General features: G+C 38.5%; 1 protein-coding gene across 3 annotated transcripts in view; it reads left to right on the top strand.

Moving 5' to 3' along the window:
- Positions 1-18,924, top strand: part of USP46 (ubiquitin specific peptidase 46) — a 66,210-nt gene that overhangs the window by 26,290 nt on the left and 20,996 nt on the right. For all 3 annotated transcript variants that reach the window (XM_058547050.1, XM_058547048.1, XM_058547049.1), the window contains exon 4: positions 1,314-1,543. In XM_058547050.1, coding sequence (XP_058403033.1) covers positions 1,314-1,543 — 230 coding nt within the window. The remainder of the gene's footprint in view (positions 1-1,313; positions 1,544-18,924) is intronic.

Below are 18,924 nucleotides of genomic sequence, written 5' to 3'. Positions count from 1 at the left end.
TTTAAGAGAATACAGTATGGCCAACTACTCAAATAATGTTTTTTTTAAAGAAAAGATATTTCTCCTTTTCCACCCAATACACATAAAACAAAACTAGATAAAAAATATGCTTAAAAATTCAGATTTATCATCCCATTTTGGAATGGTCTTGTTGTTTGCTCCACACTGGGAGGAATTTTTTCTGGGTAGGATTATTATAAGAGGAAAAATTGCCCAAGACAGCCTTCTAAGCAGGACACTGATTGGAATAAACAGGTTGATGCAATAATTGAATAAAATAGTGCTATGTTATAAACTTGTCGTAAGTGATTAAAGTAAATGCATGTTATCTAATCAGAGCATCTGCTGTTTTAAAAATAATACTTCTGAATTTTATTTGCCTAAGACAATTAAAGGATATTAAATTGATATCTTCATATGATAAAAATATCCTGCTGTCACCTAATTTTTTTCTGGTTTTTTGATCTTTTGAGGGGGAAGCAGTGGTAGAAACTAGGTTCTTCCAGAAGTTTTGCATTGGTAATTTTTATGACTATGGAAATATTTGATATGGCAACTTGTGTTATCCTAGATTTCAGCATTACTCCAGCAGACTTGCAGTTAATCAGATGTTTGTTTTATAAAGTCTCGTTTAATTTGATTGCTGTCTTTTAAAGTTGTTGTAGTTTATACATACCAGAATAAAAATACTCTGAGAAGGAAGCAGAGTACTCCCAAGTCTCGTGAACATGATTAATAATGAAGTTTTACAGCTGCATTCATCTCTTGATTGTTTGTCCTTATGGCAGGGAACAGCAGTAGGCTTCTGGAATCATTTGTATTTGGTTTCAGAACACTATCAGATAGATACATTCTCTCACATATCCCTCATCTCCCGTATGTGTTCCATTTAAGCTGCTTCCAGGCTGGTCCAGGGTTTAATATGATCTTTGGGGAGAGACCCAGTTGCTCTGGATAAATTACAAAATGAATAATTGATCATCAGCGGTCACATCATATTAAATATTGATATTTTATCAGGGAACTTATCAAGTAATTTCTGTTATTTTTCTTTTTTTGTAGAACAAATAAAAAATGGGTAGCTTTTTATTACACGTGATGACTTTACGGAGATATGGGAAATTTAGTCCTTGGTGGGTAGTAGGAAATGGAAATGAACAAAAATTCTTTTAAAACTTAACTACTGAAGGTGAATACATTCCATATCTGTCCACTCTTTCAATGTGAAAATTGAAGTGTGGCAGGTAAAATTAAACCTTTTCATTTGCTTTTCAAGAATCAGAGATTGAAATAATGACCTTTCTCCTTTCCAGATCTCTTTGATAACTACATGCAGCAGGATGCTCACGAATTTTTAAATTATTTGCTAAACACTATTGCGGACATCCTGCAGGAAGAGAAGAAACAGGAGAAACAAAACGGAAAATTAAAAAACGGCAACATGAACGAACCTGCGGAGAACAATAAGCCAGAACTCACCTGGGTGCATGAGATATTTCAGGGAACGCTCACCAATGAAACTCGATGCTTGAACTGTGAAACTGTAAGCATGAGGAGGGCTTTCACGGAATTGGCGTGTGCGTATTTGTACAGGCTGTGTTGTGAGTGAGTGCAGCGTGGTGTTAGAGCACCTAGCAGTTGTCTTCAGTATCTGCCGACGGTTCCGTTTATGTAGCTGAACCTCAGATGTAAACTTTCAGAAGCATGTTTCCGTCCAAGATGTCTCAGCTGGCTAAAAGTAGAGTGATGAGGGCAAATCTCAAAAGCTGGATTGCTTTTCACCATGGGCAAATTTTAGGGTCCACAAGTAGACTGTTAAACTGGACCTCTACCAGTTACCTTGAAAAGATTTTGGTCACAAGGAGATCCTATGTGACTTAGACCATCATGCCAACTTCAAGGGAATCAGCTATGGTGCGGTGAACTTGACTCAGAAGACAGGCCTGAGGTCTGATTCTGCAACGGTTAGCTGGGCGTTTGGGCGAGTCCTTTACAGCGCTGTTGTGAGGGTTGGGTGACCTGTGTTTGGATGAGTCTGGCAAGTGAAGGTAGGCCCTTAGCGTTAGTTGACTTTGAAGGCACGTTCTCCAGAGCATGATTCAGGACATCACGTGTGCTTGGTATGTTCAATTTAACTCTCTGAGTGGCCTCATAATGTGGTAGTTAAAAGCCCAGTTCTACAGCCAGGCTGCCGGGTTTGTCTGCTGACTCTGCCAGTCAGTAGCTATGGGACCCTGTGCAGATTATGCAGTGTTTGTCTTCATGCTCCTCATCTGTAAATTGGGGATGATGAGAGTGCCTGTCTCCTAGGGTTGCTGGGAGGATTAAATGAGTTAACGCTTGGAAAGCACTTGGAACCATACTTGGCACATAGCAAGTATGCAATAAATGTCAGCTCTTATTTGTTGTGACTACTAACAACATAGAAAGTCTGTGGGTTCATCAGGGGTCTCAGAGTTTCTTGACAGCATATGAAAAATTCTGTAGGATTGTGCATTTTTCTGGAGAGAGAGACTGTAGCTTTCTTCAGATTCTGCAAAGGGAGTGGGACCCAGAAGTGATTAAGAAATGTGGATTTAAGTGGGAGGCTTTTGTTTTTTGGCAGTCTTTCTTCTGTCCTTTTAAACAATTTTTTAATCAAAATTCTGATTTTTTCTTTCTAGTGACAATTAGAGAACATAGCTAAACTAAAAGAGACTAAAAGTTACCAGTAATCTCCCCACCCAGAGATGATAAATTTGTAACATTTTCTAAAAATTGTGATTACATTAGCTCAGCGATAACCGCTTGAACATTTTGAAACATATCCTGCCAAAACATTTTCTACATGTACTTCTCTGTCTAGAGATCTCTCCTCCCTCCCTTTATCCTTCTGTCCCTTTATATTTCATATTCCAGTAAAATTCAAATGAGTGCAGAAGTAGAGAGAATAGTATAATAAATCCCTTACGTGTTTTACTTGGGGTCTATGATTGTTACCACATTGACCCATCCTGATCATCTCTCATTCCATGCCCTCTCCCTCCCTCACCAAACTGGTCTATTTTTAAGCAAATCCCAGGTAACATCATTTCATCTGTTGTTTCTTCATTACTTGGTTATATATCTCTAAAAGATAAGAAATCTTTTTTTTTTTTTTTTTGTGAGGAGGACCAGCCCTGAGCTAACATCCAATGCCAATCCTCCTCTTTTTTTTTTTGCTGAGGAAGACTGGCCCTGGGCTAACATCCATGCCCATCTTCCTCTACTTTATATGGGACGCTGCCACAGCATGGCTAACAAGCGGTGCGTCGGTGCGCACCCGGGATCCGAACCGGTGAACCCCGGGCCGCCGCAGCGGAACGTGCGCACTTCACCGCTTGCGCCACCGGGCTGGCCCCAGGAAATCTTTTTTTTTAAAGAACATAAGTACAATACCATTTGTAAATAAAAACATAAATACAATACCATTATCACACCTAAAAATAATTCCTTTAAATCATTATTCACTTTGTGTTCAAGTTTCTCTGATCGTGTCATATGTTTTTTTAGCAGTTGGTTAGTTCAAATCAGGATCCAGACATGGTCCATACATTGCATTTGGTCTGCAGTCTGTGTCATCATCTGTAGGGTACCATCCCTGCCACACACACCCCCGCCCCCCCGCCTTTTTTCCTTACAGTTTAGTTGAAGAAGTCAGGTTATTTGTCCTGTAGAATTTCTCACATTCTGGAAACATCCTGTGGTTGTGTTTAAACATTTTTATATATTGTTTATACATTTACGTATAGTAAAATGGCAGCATGTTTCTACCATTCTACTCCTTGTTTTTATTTAACCCACTTATTTTATATTCCTTTTTTCTCTCTTGCCTTCTTTTGTATCAATGAAATTTTTCTTTCTTTTTATTTTTGCACCTTTAAATTGTTACTTTCAAATTCTTTCAGAGGTTATTCTAGAGACTACAATATGCATCCTTGACCTAGTTTTTTTTTTTTTTTTTTTTGGGTGAGGAAGATTGGCCCTGAGCTAACATCTGTTGCCAATCTTCCTCCTTTTGCTTGGGGAAAATTGTCTCTGAGCTAACATCCATGCAGTCGTCCTCTGTTCTTTATGTGGGATGCCACCACAGCATGGCTTGATGAGTGGCGCGCCGGTCCACGCACGAACCCAACCACTCTGCCACTGGGCCAGCCCTGGCTTAGTTCATTTTTTACCACTTTCCCAACAATGCTAGAACCTTTTGAACACTCTCTCTCCTTTTCCTTCTTTTGTGTTAGTGTTTTGTGATGAACTCATGAGTTTTAACGTTTCATGTGTTTTAATCCATTGCAGTTTTTTATTCTTTTTGATACTGAATTTATTTTTAGAATAGCTGTGTACTTCCAAACATCAGAATTAGGGCTATATTGTAAATATTATAATTGGCAGATTTGAGGTCTTTTTTCTTTCTTTCTCTCTTTTAATAAGGGAGTGTTCCTTGGCACCATCCTCACCTTCCCTCTTGTATCTATCCCATCACCAAGTCGTGTTGTATCTCTCTTTAATCCATTTACCTCTCTCGGTCCCTGCTGCTCCCACCCCAGCTCAGGACACCCATCAGCTCTTGACTGGCAGTCTCAACTACACTGTTGTAGTAACTTCCTTCTGGATCGTCTGTTTTTCCTCTTGCCCTCCTCCCTGTTACTGTCTTGCTTAAAAGTATAGCAGTAGCCTCCAATTTCTTTCTTTTCTTTGGAAGAGTTTGTATAAGTTTTGATCTATCCATTCTTTGAACGTTTGAACTCACCACCTATCTTTGCATCCCTAAAATATATAGTTCATTTTGGCGTGTTGGTGGTCTTCATATGAATAGAATCATGCAATAGTTATTCTTTTGTGTCCTATTTTTTTGCTAAATATCCCTTGTAAGATTCGTTTGTGTTGTTGCTTGATGCTTTAGTTTATTCATTTTCATTGCCATATAGTATTCCATTGCATGAATATACCACAATTCACTAATCCATTTTACTGTTGGTGGATATTTGGTTGTTTCCAGTTTTGGGCAACTATGAACAATGCTGCTGTGAACATTCTAATACGTATAATCTGGTGTACATAAATCCAGTTTCTCTAGGATGTATACGTAGAGGTAGATTTGTTAGGTCATATGGTATGCTTGTCGTTAACTTCATTAGAAGATATCAAATTCCCAAAATAATTGTACCATTTTACACATCCAGTGTATGAGCATTCTCACATCTCCACGTCCTTGTCTATACCCGCTGTTCTCAGATGTCTTTACTTCAGGTAATATAGTAGCTGTATAGACGAGTATTTTATTCAGTAAATATGCTTGTTTTTTTTTTTTCCCACATCTGCTATATAAAGGTATAGACTATGTAAAGGTACTGAGGATACAGTGAGAGCTTTGCCTTCCTGGAACTTTCCGCATGCAAGACAGACATCAGTAACAAAGTGAATAGTTAGTTTTGTAATTTCAACTGCAAAATGCTGTGAGGGAGAAGTACAAAGTACTCTCTGAGCTTATGATACAGGAACCGGAACAATGGGGCATCCCATTTCTGCATTTAGCTGAGACATTTGCACCAGACTGTACAGCTGGTCTAATCCTTTTGGTTATCTTTGAAATTAACACAATTACCAAATCCATCTTGTGGTACCCTGTGTGAATTTTCAAGAAGGCTCACATGATAGGCTCAGTCACATGTGTAGTTTCTTTTTTATCTATGAACAAGTCAGTTCATACCCACAAATGGAGATATTGCATCCTCAAGTATTTGTATTGCAGAAGCTATTACCTAGCCAGTTATTTCCTGGAGGGTAACAATGGGTGGGAAGCCTGTGCCCAAAGATTCCTCCAAAGCTTTTGGATGATACCGTAGAGTTTGTTATAATGAGATTTCAATCATTTATTCTTGGTTTGTGGAAGTAAATGAGAGTGTATGGATGTGTCTTTATGGAGGATGACGTACTCTGAAAAAACCTATATTTTTTGTCCCCTGAAATGATTAGATTTGAGGCAAGAGTGTTTTTTTTTCTCTGGAGTCACTTGGATAATCACCTCCGCTTTCTTAGATCCTTTAACTGGATGGGATCCTAGGAGTCATCTAATCCTTTCTCTACTGGTGCCCTAGTCCCTTCTATGACGTCTTAGCCAGTTGGTCACCAGCATCTGCTGGACCCTGTCCAGAGATAGGGAACTCAATCTCCCCAGGCGATGCATTCCATTTTTAGAAAGCTCAAATTGTTAGAAAGCCCTCTACTTTCTAAGAAAATACCTAGCCTGCAGCCTTTTTTTTGTTACTGTAAAGTGTTGAGGACTTAGTGTCAACACAGACCTCACGTTAAAGTTTTCTTTTATAGGATGAGAAATATGGGGCCCCCTTTGAGTAATGTCCACTGGCCAGGGCAAGAAGCCTTTAGATGGTGCTTTACTCAGAATTGCCAAGACCCACATTTGTGAAATCTCACAGTGGGATTATACTGCGCTAGATCCTGAGCAGCAAATTAGCCCCTGGGGGAGCCTTGCCCTTGTAGCCGCCTCAGCTGCCGGTTCCTCCAATTGTGCCAAACTCTTTGTGCCAGCCCTCATGCGTTCAGAAAACAATGGTTTTTTTTCTGGGTCTCACCCTCTGTAAATGTTGCTTGTGATTGCAGTGCAAATGTCAACTGAGGGATTTACAGAGACGAACAGTTTCATTCTGCAATAGACTTCGAGAGACTATTTTAAGGGGGTAATTCAGTGCTGACTTGCCCAGATAACCTTGATCAAGGCACTTTAGAATTGAAGCGTGAGGATTTTCCAGTCTAGCCTCAGTGCTCCTTGCTTGTTCTTCGCTTAGTTCATGAGATTTGCTGGGCCATTTGGAGCTTAATTTTGTTGTTGTTGTTAATTTTCCCCTTTTCCATCTAAGCTGAGTTTTTGCTCTGCAAACCTGTGGTTTTCAGTGTTTCTCACATTCAGTACTTTAAGACACATTTGTATCTGTTACTAGAGTCAAAAGATTGTCTAAAGAACTGCTTTATTAAGTGCCAATTTATGGCTCCTTCTAGCTTTGTTTGCAGAGGTTAAAATTGATTCAGTAGAGCTTCTGAGCCCTTCGCAGAAGAGGAGCTGGGACAGGGGTGTGGCTAGGTGGGATCACTAGCTCACGGGGGTGGGGTGGGGGTGGGGAGTGAGTTGCTGAGTCCCTGGCATTCAGGTGGGCTGTGGTTGCCACTGGCTCAGCCCACCCTTTTGGCAGTGCTCTAAGTCAGCACATTTTTAGTTCCTGGCTGAGCAGTGTGGAGCTACCACCTGCTCACTTTTTCTACCAAGTCCAGGAAAGAAGTCTGGGGGGTTAGAAGCACATTTGTATAAGATTTTAATTATTCAAGACTTAGCAAAGCTCATGATTTATATGTATGCCCCATATATTAATGTTCTATTAATTGATTTGTAATTAATTACTTTAAAAAGAAGAGCAAGCAGGGTCTCTTTTACCCTTTTTAAACTAGAGTTTTCGGGGAACTCCATGCCCGGAATTGGGGGAGAAGAAAGGAGAATAAGATGTAGCCTGTACTTGCTGAGAGTATTGGAGTCTTAGTGACATATATACGTTTCCTTGGAGACAAGCTGTATTTTCACTTAGACCAGAATGAGATCCTGTATGTGGGAAGAAAATGGTTTTATTTTCTGGCAGCTTTCTGGGAAGAGGGAAGGGAAAAAAAAAATTGCTTGATCACTCATTGCTTTTGACTGTGTCAGTCTGAGGCAGGAGGAGAGAAAAATCCAAATGAAAGGATTTAGTGCCACGTTTTGATATCCCCAGCAGGGCTGATCCACTGGAGCAGTGCTTTCTCACACTCTTAATTCTTGAAGCAATGTGCTTTGGGAATTGAGAAAGCTACAGTAGCTTTCTTCAGTTAGTTAATTAGATCAACTAATTGTTTCCCTGAAACAATTCAGTAGAGAAAAAGATTTGTATCCAACAGGATACAGTGTTTCTTTGTTTTTGCCCCTTCAAGTACAAGAGCTTTAGTAAAACCCCATCCTAGCTATCTAAATTATGTATCATTTCAATTGACTGTAATCCTTTTATTTTCTCCCGGAGAAGGGCCATTTAGGTATAAAAAAAAGTTTTACTAATTAAAAAATATAATACTTGTGGATTATTTTTTAAAAAATCAGACACAGGTGTGTATAAAAAATCATTTGTAAATTCTGCCACCCAGATGCCACTGTTGGCATTTAGCAATCTTTCCATTTGTTCCGTCTTTTCCTCAGTTATTTATTCATTCATTTAGTAAATATTTATTGGATACTCACTCAATGCTTGACATTATTTTAGGTACTAGGGATATAGCAGTTAAAACAGAAAAGATAGTCCCTGCTCTTTTGTTTACTAATATATGCATTTAAAACTATAAATTTCCCAGTAAGCACTGCTTTAGCTGCATTCCACAAATTTTGATGTTTTCTTTGTCATTAGAAAATTCTAATTTTTCTTGTGATTGGTTTCCCTTTGATCCATGCATTACTTAGAAGTATGCCATTTAATTTTCAAATATTTGGGATTTTCCAAATAGATATCTTAATGTTGTTGATGTCGAATTTAATTCTGTTGTGATTAGGGAATATATTCTGTATGATTTCAGTCTTTTCAAATTTATTGTGACATGTTTTGTGTCCTAACACGTGGTCTATCCTTAAAAACAGGGTCTCTCAACCTTGGAAGTATTAACATTTAGGATCAGATAATTCTTTGTTGTGGGGTGCTGCCCTGTATAGTACAGAATGTTTAGTACCATCCTTGACTGCTACCTGTTAGATGCCAATAGTGTCCCCCAAGATGTGACAAAGAAAAATATCGCCAGACATTGCCAAATGTCCCTGGAAGGCAAAGTTTCCCTTGCTGAGAACCACTGAGTTGAAAAGAAGCTGTATTTTGCACTTGTTGGGTGCAGTATTCTGTAATTGTCACTAGGTCATGGTGGTTGATAGTTATTCAGATCTTCTCTGTCTTTGATTTTTTTTCCATTGTTTTTTAATCAGTTGCCAAGAAAGGGATGTTAAAATATCTAACTATGATTATAGAATTGTCTTATTTCTCCCTCTAATTCTATCAGTTTTTGCTTCATGAGTTTTTCACTTTTTAAAAACAACTTTGTTGGGGTATAATTTATATACCATGAAATTCATCCATTCAGTGATTTTTTTTTTAGTAATTCGCTGAGTTTCGCAACTATCGTCATAATCTAGTTTTAAATGTTTCCATCACACCAGTAAGATACCTTGTATCTGGCAGTTAATCCCTATTGGAAGCCCTAGGCCACTACTAATCTACTTTCTGTGCTTAGATATTTGCCTTTTCTGGACATTTCGTATAAATGGGTTCATGGAACATGTGGTCTTTTGTGTTCCAATTTCTCTCACTTACATAATGTTTTTGATGTTCATTTGTGTTGTAGTATGTATCAGTAGTTTATTCCTTTTTATTGGGGAATAGTGTTCCAGCTTCATGTGTTTTTGAGGCTCTGTTATGAAGGCCCTCCATATTTTTTAGTGTTATGTTTTTCTGGTAAATTGACCCAATTATTTGGAAATATGCTTTTTATTTCTTGTCCTTCTGTCTTAAAATCTATTTTATCTGATATTAATATAGCTCAGTACATGCTTATATTAACTCTTTGCATAGTATATCTTTGTCCATCCATTTACTTTCAACATATCTGTGTCTTTATATTTAAAGTTTAGCTCTTGTGGACATCATATGGCTGGTCTTGCTTTTTTAAAAATCCATTCTGCAATTTCTGTCTTACTTGAAATATTTATTCCATTAATGTTTAATGTAATTATTGATATGGTTGGGTTTGGGGCTCTCATTTTATTATTTGTTTTCTATTTATTCCCTTTCAGTTTTTTGTTCCTCTGTTCCTCCTTCTCTGCTTTTTTTTTTTTTGGATTATGTGTGTGTGTGTGTGTATATATATTTATTAATTTATAATTCTATTTTAATTTTCCTCTTAGTATATCTTTGTGTGTATGTTGTTTTTTAGTGGTTACTCTAGAGATTACAATATGCATTCCTTACTTTTCACAGTCTACTTACAGTTAACGATGGCACTGTTTCGCATTACATATAGAAAGCTTATAACTGTATAGGTGCATATTCCTTCTACTCCCACCCTACTTTGTCCTTTAAGCTATAGTTGTTATATGTATTACATTTATATATATTATAAACTCCACAAGACATGATTACCATTCTTGATGCTCTTCATTCTTTCTTGAGGATCTGGATTTCCATCTGGTATCATTTCCTTTTGGCTTGAAGAACTTTCTTTAACCTTTCTTGCACTGCAGGTCTGTTAATAATGAATTCTCTTCATTTTACCTTCATTCCTGAAGGATATATTTATGGGATATAGGAATTCTGTTGATAGTTTTTTCTTTTAGCACATTAAAGATGTTCCACTGTCTTCTGGCCTCCCTAGTTTCTGATGAGAAGTCAGCTTCCAACTAAATCATTCTCTTGTATTTTTTTTTCTTTTTTTTTGATGAGGAAGATTGGCCCTGAGCTAACATCTGTTGCCAATCTTTCTCTTTTTGCTTGAGGAAGATTCACCCTGAGCTAACATCTGTGCCAATCTTCCTCTGTTTTGTATGTGGGACACCTGCCATAGCATGGCTTGATGAGTGGTGTGTAGGTCTGTGCCTGGGATCCGAACCCACGAACCCCAGGCCACCGAAGTGGAGCATGCAACTTAACCACTACACCACAGGGCCAGCCCTCATTCTCTTGTATTGAATGTGTCATTTTTCTCTATAAGTTTTTAAGATTTGCTTTTTGCCTTTGGCTTGCTTTCTTTCTAAAAATTATTTTATTGAGGTCATAATGGTTTATAACATTGTGTAATTTCACATTTACATTGTTATATATCAGTCTCTGTATAGACTACATCATGCTCAATACCAGTAGTCTAGTTTTTATCCATCACCATACGTATGTGCTCCTTTGCCCCTTTTGCCCACTCCTCCACCTTCTTCCCCTGTGGTAACCACTAATCTGTTCTCTTTATTCATGTGTTTGTTTATCTTCCACATATGAGTGAAATCATGCAGTATTTGTCTTTCTCTGTCTGGCTTATTTCACTTAACAATACCCTCAAGGTCCATCCATATTGTTGCAAATTGGACGATTTTGGCTTTTTAATGGCTGAGTAGTATTCCATTGTGTGTGTGTGTGTGTGTGTGTGTGTGTGTGTGTATATACATATATATATATATATATGTATATACACACACACACACACACACCACATCTTCTTTATCCATTCATCAGTTGATGGCCACTTGATTGCTTCCACATCTTGGCTATTGTGAATAATGCTGCAGTGAACATAGGGGTGCATAAATCTCTTTGTGTTGTTGATTTCATGTTCTTTGGATAAATACCCAGTAACAGGATAGCTGGATCGTATGGTATGTCTATTTTTAATTTTTTGAGAAATCTCCATACTGTTTTCCATAGTGGCTGCACCAGTTTGCATTCCCACCAGCAGTGTATGAGGGTTCCCTTTTCTCCACATCCTCTCCAACATTTGTTATTTTTTGTCTTGTTAATTATAGCCATTCTGACAGGTGTAAGGTGATATTTCATTGTAGTTTTGATTTGCATTTCCCTAATAATTAGTGATGTTGAACATCTTTTCACGTGCCTGTTGGCCATCTGTATATCTTTGGAAAAATGTCTGTTCATATCCTCGGCCCATTTTTTGATCAGGTTATTTGTGTTTTTGTTGTTGGGTTGTATGAGTTCTTTATATATTTTGGAAATTAACCCCTTGTTGGATATATGATTTGCAAATATTTTCTCCCAGTTGGTGGGTTGTCTTTTCATTTTGTTTGTGGTTTCCTTTGCCTTGCAGAAGCTTTTTAGTCTGATGTAGTCCCATTTGTTTATTTTTTACTTTGTTTCCCTTGCCCGAGTAGACATGTATTTGAAAAGATGCTGCTAAGACCGATGTCAAAGAGTGAACATTGGTACAAGTATAGTATTTGGCTATGCTTTCTTCTAGGATTTTTATGGTTTCAGGTCTTACATTTCAGTCTTTAATCCATTTTGAGTTAATTTTTGTGTATGGTGTGGGATCATGATCTCTTTTCATTCTTTTGCATGTGGCTGTCCAGTTTTCCCCGCACCATTTATTGAAAAGACTTTCCTTTCTCCATTGTATATTCTTGGCTTCTTTGTCGAAGATTAACTGTCCACAGATGTGTGGTTTTATTTCTGGGCTTTCTGTTCTGTTCCATTGATCGGTGTGTCTGTTTTAGTGCCAGTACCATGCTGTTTTGATTACTGTAGCTTTGTAGTATGTTTTGAAATCAGGGAGTGTGATGCTTCCGGCTTTGTTCTTTCTTCTCAGGATTGTTTTGGCTATTCGGGGTCTTTTGTTGCCCCATTTAAATTTTAAGATTCTTTGTTCTATTTCTGTGAAGAATGTCATTGGGATTCTGATTGGGATTGCATTGAATCTATAGATTGCTTTAGGTAATATGGACATTTTAACAATGTTTATTCTTCCAATCTGTGAGCATGGAATATCTTTCCATTTCCTTATGTTTTCTTTGAGTTCTTTCAATAATGTCTTATAGTTTTCAGTGTATAGGTCTTTCACCTCCTTGGTTAAATTTACTCCTAGATATTTCATTCTTTTTGTTGTGATTATAAATGGGATTGCATTCTTGAGTTCTCTTTCTGTTAGTTCGTTATTAGTGTATAGAAATGCAACTGATTTTTATAGGTTGGTTTTGTACCCTACAACTTTGCTGTAGTTGTTGATTATTTCTGATAGTTTTCTGGTGGATTCTTTAGGATTTTCTATATATAGATTCATGTCATCCACAAACAGGGAGAGTTTTACTTCTTCCTTTCCAATTTGGATACCTTTTATTTCTTTTTCTTGCCTAATTGCTCTGGCCAAAACCTCCAGTACTATGTTGAATAGGATTGGTGAGAGTGGGCACCCTTGTCTTCTTCCTGAACTCAGAGGGATGGCTTTTAGTTTTTCACGGTTGAGTATGATGTTGGCTGTGGGTTTGTCATATGTGGGCTTTATTATGTTGAGGTACTTTCCTTCTATACCCATTTTATTGAGGGTTTTTATCATAAATGGATGTTAGATCTTGTCACATGCTTTCTCTGCAACTATTGAGATGATCGTGTGATTTTTATTCCTCATTTTGTTAATGTAATGTATTTCATTGATTGATTTGCGGATGTTGAACCATACCTGTGTCCCTGGTATAAATCTCACTTGGTCCTGGTGTCTGATCCTTTTCATGTATTGCTGTATTTGGTTTGCCAGTATTTTGTTGAAGATTTTTGTATCTATGTTCATCAGCCATATTGGCTTGTAATTTTCCTTCTTTGTATTATGCTTGTTTGGTTTTGGTATCAGGGTAATGGTGGTGTTATAGAATGAGTTAGGAAGCATTTTGTCTTCTTCAATTTTTTGGAATAGATTGAAAAGGATAGGTGTTAAATCTTCTTTGAATGTTTGGTAAAATTCTCTAGAGAAGCCATCTGGTCCTAGACTTTTGTCTTTTGGGAGGTTTTTGATTGCCATTTCTATCTCTTTACTTGTGATTGGTCAATTCAGATTCTCTATTTCTTCTTGCTTCAGTTTTGGGAGGTTGTGTGAGTCTAAGAATTTATCCATTTCTTCTAGGGTATCCAATTTGTTGGTATATAGTTTTTCATAGTATTCTGTTGTAATCCTTTGTATTTCTGTGGTAGCCATTGTAATTTCCCTTTTTTCATTTTTAATTTTATTTATTTGTGCCTTCTCTCTTCTTTTCTTAGTGAGTCTGGCTAAGGGATTGTCAATTTTGTCTGTCTTCTCAAAGAACCAGCTCTTAGTTTCATTGATCCTTTCTATTGTCTTTTTTTTTTTTTTTAATGAGGAAGATTGGCCCCGAGCTAACATCTGTTGCCAGTCTTCCTCTATTTTGTATATAGGACACCACCACAGGATGGCTGGATGAGCAGTGTGTAGATCTGCACCCAGGATCAGAAACTGCAAACCCCGGGCTGCCAAAGCGGAGCTCATGAACTTAACCACTACGCCATCAGGCCAGCCTCTGTATTGTTTTTTTAATCTCTATTTCATTTATTTCTGCTCTTGGGGGCCGGCCCCATGGCGTAGTGGTTAGGTGCGCGCGCTCTGCTGCTGGCGGCCCGGGTTCGGATCCCGGGCGTGCACCAACACACCACTTGTCAGGCCATGCTGTGGCAGCGTCCCACATAAAGTGGAGGGAGATCGGCACGGATGTTAGCTCAGGACCAGTCTTCCTTCAGCAAAAAGAGGAAGATTGGCATAGATGTTAGCTCAGGGCTGATCTTCCTCACACACATACGCACACACACACTAAATAAATAAATAAATAAATATTATTTCTGCTCTTATTTTTATTATTTACCTCCTTCTACTAACTTTGGGCTTTGTTTGTTCTTCTTTTTCTGTGTCTCCAGGTATTTTTTGATATCCTTTGATTTCTTCATTGATCCAGTGGTTGTTCAGTAGCATGTTGTTTAATCTCCACATATTTGTGCCTTTCCCAGCTTTTTTCTTGTAGTTGATTTTTAGTTTCATAGCTTGTGGTCAGAAAACATGCTTGATATGATTTCAATCTTCTTAAACTTATTGAGGCTTGCCTTGTTTTCCAACATTTGGTCTATCTTTGAGCATGTTCCATGTGCACTGGAGAAGAATGTGTTATCTGCTGTTTTTGGATGAAATGTTCTATGTATATCTATTTAGTCCATGTGGTCTAGTGTTTCCTTTAAGGCCACTGTTTCCTTGTTGACTTTCTGTCTGGATGATCTATCCATTGATGTAACTGGGGTGTTGAGGTCCCTTATTATTTTTGTTTTGCTGTCAGTTTCCCCCTTTAGGTCTGTTAGTAGTTGCTTTATATACTTTGGTGCTCCTGTGTTAGTTGCATGTATGTTCATAAGTGTTATGTCCTCTTGGTGGAATGTCTCTTTTATCATTGTATACTGCCCATCTTTGTCTCTCATTGTCTTGTCTTGAAGTCTGCTTTGTGTGATATAAGTATGGCAACATCTGCTTTCTTTTGCTTGGCATTTGCTTGGAGTACCATCTTTCATCCCTTCACTCTGCGCCTATGTTTGTCTTTAGAGGTGAGATGTGTTTCCTGGAGGCAGCATATTGTTGGCTCTTGTTTTTTAATCCATCCAGCCACTCTGTGTCTTTTGATTGGAGAATTCAGTCCATTTACATTTAGAGCGATTATTGATATATGAGGGCTTAATGCTGCCATTTTATCTCTTGTTTTCCGTTGTTCTATATTTCCAGTGTTTCTTTTCCCTTGTGTTTCTGACTGCCAGTTCACTTTGGTGGTTTTCTGTGATAGTTTTCTCAGTTTTTTCTTTATTTATGATTTGTGGCTCTATTCCGGTTTTTTCTTTAGTGGTGACCATGAGTTTGTGTAAAACATCTCATAGTTGAGATTGTCTGTTTTCTGATTGCCTCTTATCTCCATTAGCCTATGCAGGTTCCATCCTTTTCCTCTTCCCCTTCTGAGTTATTGTTGTTACAAATATTCTTTTTTGTGTTGTTTGTGACTAAATTGAAATGTTTATAATTTATTTTGATGGCTTCCTTCCCTTAATCTTTTATGTTATAATTGAGTGTTTGCTAACCTAGTCTGATAAAGAGCTACAACTTTCTGATTTTGTCTGTCTCTTTGCTCAAAGATTTATAAATCTTTGCCTTTTTGTTTCAGGTAGGAGGGTTTCCTTCATCATTTCTTGTGGAGCAGGTTTACTAGCGATGAACTCCCTCAGCTTTTGTTTATCTGGGAAAGCTTTTATTTATCCATCATATCTGAAGGATAGTTTGACTGGATAGACTATTCTTGGCTGAAAGCTTTTGCCTTTCAGTATTTGAATATATCATTCTGTTTTCTCCTAGCCTGTAAGGTTTCTGCTGAGAAATCCACTGAAAGCCTGATAGGAGTTCCTTTGTAGGTTATTTTCTTGTGCCTTGCTGCCCTTAATATTTTTTCTTTGTCATGACTTCTGACACGTTTACTATTACATGCTTTGGAGAAGGTCATTTTGCATTGATGTAATTAGGAGTTCTGTTGGCTTCATGTACTTGTACAGTTCCTTCTCCAGGTTTGGGAAGTTCTCAGCTATTATTTTTTTGAACAAGCTCTCTGCTCCTTTCTCCCTCACTTTTCCCTTTGGAATACCTATAAACCTTATGTTGCTTTTCCTAATTGTCAGATATTTCTTGAAGAATTTACTCATTTTTTAAAAATCTTATTTCTGTCTCCTCCTCTATCTGAAGCATTTCTATATTTCTGTCCTCTAATTTACTGATCTGTCCTCCATAACATCAGCTCTATTTTTTATGGTTTCCAGATTATTTTTTATCTCAATAATTGTGTTTTCATATCCAGAATTTCTCTTTGGTTTTTTTTTTAGAGCTTCAATCTCTTTGGTGAAGTATTCTTTCTGCTCATTAATTTTATTCCTAAGCTCATTGAACTGTCTTTCTGAGTTTTCTTGTAACTCTCTGAGTTTCTTTATGACAATATTGTGATTTCTCTGTTGTTTGGAATATAAACTTCTTTGACTTCAGGATTGGTTTCTGGAGATTTGTCATTTTCCTTCTGCTCTGAAGTGTTACTGTAGTTCTTCATGGTGCTGATAAATTGATCCTTTGCTGTCACATTTGTGGTAGTATTAAGTCACAGATTCCACCTGCCACCGCTGGAGAGGGGCAGGAGCTGTTTTCTGATCCCTCCCTGTCTGCTGGACGTTGTGTGGGTAGGGCTGCTGTCTGTTTGCGCGGGCTGGACACAGCCACTCTGCAGGTTGTGCTCACGTGGGAAGGGCCTCTTCGCCATGCAGGCAGGTGACATAGCCTCTGTGCTTGGCAGGTGAGTCACTCTTGCGTGGGCGGGTTCGCTGCACTGGGCAGGGGACTGACTGAGCAGCTGTGGTAGGTGGGAGAGGTGCCTATGTGGGGGCTGAGCCACCACTCGGTTGGTCCTGCAGGCTGCTGTGCTCTGCGGGTGGAGCACCTTCTGAGTGGGCAGGGCACCTTCTTGCCTGTGCTTCACTTGGCAGGAGGGCACATTCACAGGGGCTGAGCCGCCATTTGGTGGGTCCTGCGGGCTGCTGTGCTTCACAAGTGGGGCGCCTTCTGAGTGAGGTGCCTTTTCGCCTGCCCTGCACTTGGCGGACAGGTGCTTCCATGGGAGCTGAGCTGCCGCCACTTGGTGGGGAGCATTCTTACAGAGGGGGCTGCTGTGGCGTGGTGGGCACTCCTGTGAGCCAGGCTACCACTCCGAAAGCGTTCACTTGGGCTTGCTGCCCCGGCCTCCTCTTACCTTTGTGCCGGCTGCTGTGTGAGAATCCGCCATCTGGCTTGCTGCTCCCCCCAGGAGGGGGAGGAGTGCACTCACCTAGTTCCACTGCCTCCCGGGGATCCAGTCCACCCACCTTCAGATGTATGGGTCGTCCTGTTTTGCTGTGTGGGGAATCTTCTGCTGGTTAGTGAATGTCCATTTATTTGCAACTTAGAGGAGAGAGACAAAGGGAATAACTCATTCTGCCATGATGCTGACATTACTCCTTACCTTCAGCTTTCAACAATTTGACTGTGGTGTGCCTTGGTTGACCTTCTTTGTATTTAACCTGCTTGAAGTTTGTTAAGTACCTTGCATCTATAAATGTATGTCTTTCATCAAAGTTAGGAAATATTTAGCCATTATTTTTCAAATAGTTTTTCTGCCCTATTCTTTCTCCTCCCCTTCTGGGACTCCAGTTATGTGTATGATATTATCTAACAGGTCTCTGAGTTTCTGTTAATTTTTATTTCAATCTTTTTTTTCTTTATTTTTCTTTATTTACTGGATAATTTCCATTGATCTGTCTTCAGGACCACTTGCTCTTTTCTCTGTCATCTCCAGTTCGTTAAGTCTATCCACTGTATTAATTTTTCAGTTCTGGAATTTCCATTTGATTTTTTTTTTACTTGTTTCTATTTCTCTGCTGAAATTTCTTAGTTTTTGGTTCATTGTGAATATATTTCACTTTACTGAAGACAGCTATAATAGCTTATTTAAAATCCTTGTTTGCTAATTCCAGCATTTGGATCATCCCAGGATTGGTCTCAGTTATTTTATTTTGAGAATGTCTTCCATTTTCCTGGTTATTCACATATTGTAAGTTTTGGATTGTATCTGACATTGAGAATGTTAAGTTTGAGAGACTCTGGAGTTCTGTTATTTTTCTTCAATGAATATGGAGTTTCTTTAGTTTTAGCAGGCAGTTATCTTGATTGGACTCAAACTATAAACTCTGTTTCTTAGTTAGCAGCTTGAATCTTGGGTCAGCCCTTTTGTCACTAGCTGAGTTGATGTGAGTGTGTTCTGTGCATGTGTGGCTTAGGGGTCAGCCAAGGATGTGGGCAGACAGAGTTGGGGATACTTTCTCAGATTCTTTCCCTTCTTTCCAGTCGATGTGGTTTCCCAGATTCAGTTTTGTGGCTCCTTGACCAGAAAGACTGCATTTGTTCCCCACGGATCCCCAGCCAAAGGCTGTGAAACCATGAACTCATTCTGTGCAACTCTCCTCCTCCAAGTGTGGGATCCCGTCTGCCTGTGTTCACTCTCCAGTGCCTTCAGATAGCTGCTTTTAGTTTATAGTTACCCTAGTTTATAGTTTTCTGGAGGATTGTTGGAATGGCAGGATCTTAGTCATTACTGAAGCCAGTCTTTTGAACTTTCATTTTAGTAAACAAATACCAGTAAACGAATTTTACTAGTATTACAATTACTATTGTATTTGTTTAGTAAACAAATGCAATAAACGAATAAAAAGAAAATTTATTTGTTTATAATGTTATAAACAATATAAT

The sequence above is a fragment of the Diceros bicornis genome, chromosome 8, assembly GCF_020826845.1.
Source record: "Diceros bicornis minor isolate mBicDic1 chromosome 8, mDicBic1.mat.cur, whole genome shotgun sequence".
Taxonomy (NCBI): domain Eukaryota; kingdom Metazoa; phylum Chordata; class Mammalia; order Perissodactyla; family Rhinocerotidae; genus Diceros; species Diceros bicornis.
Note: the sequence above shows the minus strand (reverse complement) of the source record. Positions and strands in the feature narration are given on the sequence as shown.